Source organism: Corvus brachyrhynchos, unplaced genomic scaffold (assembly GCF_000691975.1).
Source record: "Corvus brachyrhynchos isolate BGI_N302 unplaced genomic scaffold, ASM69197v1 scaffold200, whole genome shotgun sequence".
Classification (NCBI taxonomy): domain Eukaryota; kingdom Metazoa; phylum Chordata; class Aves; order Passeriformes; family Corvidae; genus Corvus; species Corvus brachyrhynchos.
Genome location: NW_008236184.1, coordinates 5,342,544 through 5,348,072, shown reverse-complemented (window position 1 = coordinate 5,348,072; position 5,529 = coordinate 5,342,544). Strand labels below are relative to the sequence as shown.

The 5,529-nt window shown below is 53.4% G+C and overlaps 1 protein-coding gene across 1 annotated transcript in view; it reads right to left on the bottom strand.

Moving 5' to 3' along the window:
• ITGA11 (integrin subunit alpha 11) overlaps window positions 1-5,529 on the bottom strand; it is a 47,228-nt gene that overhangs the window by 40,678 nt on the left and 1,021 nt on the right. The window contains exon 2 of the mRNA XM_008637411.2: window positions 30-141. Coding sequence (XP_008635633.1) covers window positions 30-141 — 112 coding nt within the window. The remainder of the gene's footprint in view (window positions 1-29; window positions 142-5,529) is intronic.

Below are 5,529 nucleotides of genomic sequence, written 5' to 3'. Positions count from 1 at the left end.
AAATTCCCGGTTTTCCGGAGCCCACTCACCATTTCTTCCCGCCGATGTCGTGCTGCTGCACCGTGTATCCAAAGAAAGCTTCCCTGGATCCCGGGATAATCTGGGGCCTCTTGGTGTCGATGTTGAAGGAATGCCCGAATCCTGGGAAAAAAGGCAAGGATTTGGCTGGAAACCCCAAATTCCACGTGGCCAGAGGATAAACCGGGAATGCAAGAACTTGGGAAGGCTCCAGCCATGGAATGATTCCAACCGCAGCCCCACTCCCGCTGCTCCCGCTTGGGGTCGGATTTGGAGATTCCAGCGGCGCTTCCAAGCTCACCCATCCTGGGAAAGCTGCTCCCAGAATTGCTCCAGGAGCGTCCGACATGGAGCAGGGATGGTTTGGTCCCATTCCCACCCCAGCCAGGATGGAAATTCCAAAGTATTCCAGCCCCACCTCACCTGCAGCCTCCCAAAATTCCGCTCTCCATCCCGGAATTCCCGAGGCTTTTCCCAAGGAGCTTTTCCCAAGGATGCAAAGCCTCCCAGCCCAGCCATTCCCGAGGCTTTTTCCAAGGATCCAAAGCCTCCCAGCCCGGCCATCCCTGAGGCTTTTCCTAAGGATCCAAAGCTCCTCAGCCCGGCCATTCCTGAGGCTTTTCCCAAGGAGCTTTTCCCAAGGATGCAAAGCCTCCCAGCCTGGCCATCCCTGAGGCTTTTCCCAAGGATCCAAAGCCTCCCAGCCCAGCCATTCCCGAGGCTTTTTCCAAGGATCCAAAGCCTCCCAGCCCGGCCATTCCCGAGGCTTTTTCCATGGATCCAAAGCCTCCCAACCCGGCCATTCCCAAGGCTTTTTCCATGGATCCAAATCCTCCCAGCCCGGCCATTCCTGAGGCTTTTCCTAAGGATCCAAAGCCTCCCAGCCCGGAATTCCTGAGGCTTTTCCCAAGGATCCAAATCCTCCCAGCCCAGCCATTCCTGAGGCTTTTTCCATGGATCCAAAGCTCCCCAGCCCGGCCATCCCTGAGGCTTTTCCCACGGATCCAAAGCTGGGATTCCCATTCCCTGTTGGAGCAGGAGCTGAGGAGAGGCAGCTCCAGAGGGGGATCTCCCTAAGGATGGAATTCCAGCTGGGACAGGGCCATTTTTGGGCTTAGGACCGTAAGGATCCTGTGGAAAATTCCCATTCCCACAGAATTCCCTGCCCATGGCATCCCAATCCCGGGATCCTGGTGCTCACGTGGGACAAATTCCCGAGAAATTTCCTGGCCCTGGAGCAAATTTTGGGGAATCTTCTGGCAGCTCCTCCCTCTGCCTGGAAGCAGATCCAGGTGGGAAATTGGGAGATCAGGAATTCCTCAAGGATTGGATTTGAGAATGCTGGAGACGCCCCTTTGCTATTCATGGGAAGATCCAAATCCCAGGAGAGAGCGGCAGGATGGACACGGATAACCAGGATATCCCGGATTCGATTCCCTGCATCCTGCTGGATGCGTCATTCCAAGAAAAACCTTGGAATCCTCCTCCAGGGCAGGGACAAGAGGCTCGTGTTGGAATTTCTAGGGATAGAAAGGAGGAATTTACAGGGATCCGTCAGTAGGAAAGGTCGGCACCGTGGAAAAATCCAGGCTGGGAATGTTTGGATAGACGGGAATGCCCGAGCTAACGGGAACGTTCGCAGTGCTGGCAGCGGGGAATGGCGGAATCCGACCACGGAATCCAAGGTGAAGGAACTTCCGAGTGCTCCAAGAAGCAACGCAGGGAAGCAGGGATAAAAAAACCCTGGAGCAGGGAGGAGAGCCGAGAAGTTCTGCGGAGCGTTGACCTCGTTTCACATTCCCAAAGGAATGAAAAGCTTCTCCCGGTTCCCGGCTGCAGAGAGGGAAGCTGGGATTGGGCTTGGAATGATGGGAAAGGGAAAGCGGGAAGGGCATGGAGAGCAGCCTGGAATCGGCGGGAATTTCGGGAAAGGGATTTGGTTTTCCCAACAATGAATTCCAAGATCTGGAAGTGTCGGAGAGGATGGGATGAGTTTTCCTCTTAATTTGCCTGGATTTTGCACCCAGGCAGAGGATTTTTGGGAATGGGAATGCCGGATAAATTGGAGAATCCCAGTCCATGGCTCCTTGGATTAGGAGCTGCAGCTTCCGGATGAAAACTCTGGAAAAGGAACAGAAACTCTCCAATGATGGGAAATATTCCATGGAATGGGAAATCTCTGGGAAAACAGGGAGAAGAGCTGGGAGTGGCTCCTGCTGGAGCATCCCAATCCCAGGGAACGGACCCAGGGAAGTGAAAAAATCTGGGCGAGAAGATTCCGAGCAATGGATAGAACCTCAAAATTCCAATGGAAAGAACGGAAAAAAAGAAATATTGGGAATTTTCCAAAATATTGGGAATTTTCCAACCGGCTCCAGCTTCCATGGGAACCTCAGGAGAGGTTCTCCAGGAGATTTAGGAGCCTGAGAGGTTTTCCTGCCGGGAATGATGTCACTGTCCCAAAGAAGGGACTACAAGATCCAGGTTTTCCTTGGAATTCCAAGGGCAACTTCCTTGGAATTTCCTTGGAATTCCAAGCCTCAGATTCCTCCTTTCCTTTGGAGCTTCTGGAGCATCCAAACTTTTGATTCTTGTCAGGAAAAATCTCGGGAAAATGAGAAAAACTTTGGGAAAGAAGAATGGGAATGAAATTGAGCCAGGAGAAAAACCAGGATAAAAAGAACTCCTTGGAAGGGAAATCTCCAGGATGGGGAGGATTCCAAAGGCTCCGGCAGCAGGGGGGGAAACTGGGGGAAAGAGGGGAAAAACTGGGGAAAAAAGGGGGAAAACTGGGGGGGGGGGAGGGGGGAAAACCGGGGAAAAAGGGGGGGGAAAACTTCCCTGCCTGAACCCTTTGGGATTCCCAGCTGGAAAAAGGAACTCTGGGAATGTTCCTGGCAGCTTTCCTGTGATTCCCAAGCCTGGCTCTACTTCCATGAAGATTTGGGGCTGGATTTTGCTACTTTTGCTCCAAAGTTTTCTGATTCCGGGAGCTGCCGGAAGAATATCCCAGTTTTTATTGGATTGGCAGGAAAATCCAGCTTTTTTCCCTGGGCTCCGGCACTGCCAGAGCTCGGGATGGAATTCCTGGAGAGGGAATATTCAGCTGAACAAGGAAAACTTTATAAAGGATAAGAATATTTGGGAAAAAACTCCGGGAATGGGCAGGGTGGGCTCGAATTCCCGGGAATCCCGCTTTGCCAAGGGAATGCTGGCAGCTCCCGGTTGCTCTCCCATCTCCAAGCCAGAGTTTGGCATCAGTTATTAGGGAAAATCCTGGGATTTGGAGCCCGGGAATGCTGGGGATGAACGGAGGCTCAGGCATTCCAGGATAACGCCAAGCGGGAATTAATAACGGCAGCACTTCCCGGAAAAATTCCAGGAAATCCAGAAGCTGGGGGGAAGTGGTTGCTCAGAATTCCAAGGACCTTGGGGGGGTTTTATGGGATCTTTCCCGGCGAAATCCTGGATGGACAAAGCCCCACCCACTGTGCAGCCACCCACAAGGAAGTCCCCAGCATTCCCAAGGATTCCCAAGGATCCTTGGGAATTCCCAATTCCAGATGTTCCCCACAACCATTCCACTCTTCAGAAAGGCAAGGAGCCAATTCCTTCCCTGGAAAACCAACCCGGGAATTTATGGAATCTCAGCGCATCCTCCTGGAATTCCCAGATTTCCTGGGAAACGTCGGTGATCCCAGGGCCACCCATTCCCATGGGAAATGTTGATGGACAAGAGAGGCTCAGAATTCCTTGGATGGCCTCTCCCACTTTGGCTCCAGAGCCTCGGAGCTGCTCCGAAATTTCGGGATACCTTGGAACATCCCGGGATGGGATTTGTGCTGGGAATGTCACTGGAAGGGGACAATCGCCAGGGACACCACGGAATTCCCAGCCCGTGCAACAATGGAAAAGCAGGAACAGAGCCCTGGAGGTTCTCCCGGGGCTATGGAGAGAGCCAGGAGCGGGATTTCCTTGGGAAAAGCAGCCAGGACAGGGAGCAGAGAGATCTTCCCATGGATTCACACCCCATCCCAACACCCTGAGCTCATCCCGGAGATCTGGGAGATCCCGAACATCCGCAAATTGCTGGGATCCAGATGGAAAACAGCAGGAAAAAGGAATCCACCAGGAGCTGAACACGTCCCGGTCCGGAGGCACCGCGGAGTGCCGGGAATGGGAACCATTCCCACCGGGATACGGCTCATTCCGGACACCCCACAGGCACAAAGCTCTGGGGGCAGAAATCCCTGGATACCGGGAAACCTGGATACCCCGGGAAACCTGGATACCCCGGGAAGCAGCCCAGGCAGGAAGATCCAGGGGCAGAAATGCTCCGGGATGGGAATGGAAATTCCCATGGGGAGAAAGATCCAGGGGCAGAAACTGCCGGGAATGGAAATGCCTGTGGGCACCAAATCCCGTGGGCAGAAACCTCTGGATACAGGAAATTCCAGGGGCAGAAACGCTTCAGGATGGGAATGGAAATTCCAAATGGAAATGGGGAGAAATATCCAGGGATGGAAACATCCACGGATAGAAAGCCCCGAGATGGGAATTTCTGTGGGCATAAATCCCGGGATACAGAAACTTCCAGGGGCAAAAATGTTCGGGAATGGGAATGGGGATCCTTGTGGATAAAAAAATCCAGGGGCAGAAACATCCATGGATAGAAACTCTCGAGGATGGAAATCCCTGTGGGAACATCCATGGACAGAAATATCCATGGATAGAAACCCCCATGGATGGAAATCCCTGTGGACGCAAATCCCGGGATACAGAAACTTCCAGGGGCAGAAAATCTTGGCTACAGGAAGCACCGTGGGCAGAAATATCCAGGGACAGAAACTTCCAGAGGCAGAAACAGTCGGGAATGGGAATGGAAATTCCCATGGATAGAAATATCCATGGATGGAAATCCCTGGGGACACAAATCCTGGGATACAGAAACTTCCAGGGCCAGAACCGTTTGGGAATGGGAATGGAAATCCCTGGGGATAAAAACATCCACGGACAAAAACATCCATGGATGGAAGCCCCCGAGGCTGGAAATCCCTGGATACAGAAATATCCAGGGTCAGAAACTCTTGGGAATGAGAATCCCCACGGACAGAACCATCCACGGACAGACCCCTCGCAGGGATCATCCCACCCATCCCAATTCCCGCTGCGCCACATTCCCAAATCCCGCCACCTTCCCAAATCCCGCCACCTTCCCCAATCCCCCTGCCACAATCCCCCCATTACGGACCAGCAGCGCGTCCATGGGGGAATTCCCCGGGGCTCCGCCGGCTCCCAGGATTTTTCCAGCATCCCATTCCAGAGCCGCGGCCACGCCGGCAGCCCCAATCCCTCCATCCCGGCACACATGTTCCCAATTATCCCAGGAAAAGCAGCTCGGCCGCGGCTCCCTTGAAAGGATCCCCCAGCAGAAAGGGAAAAAATTCCCTAAAAGCGGCCAGAAAAACCCCAACCGTCCTGGCGCGTTTTCCAGCAGGAAGTTTGGGAATG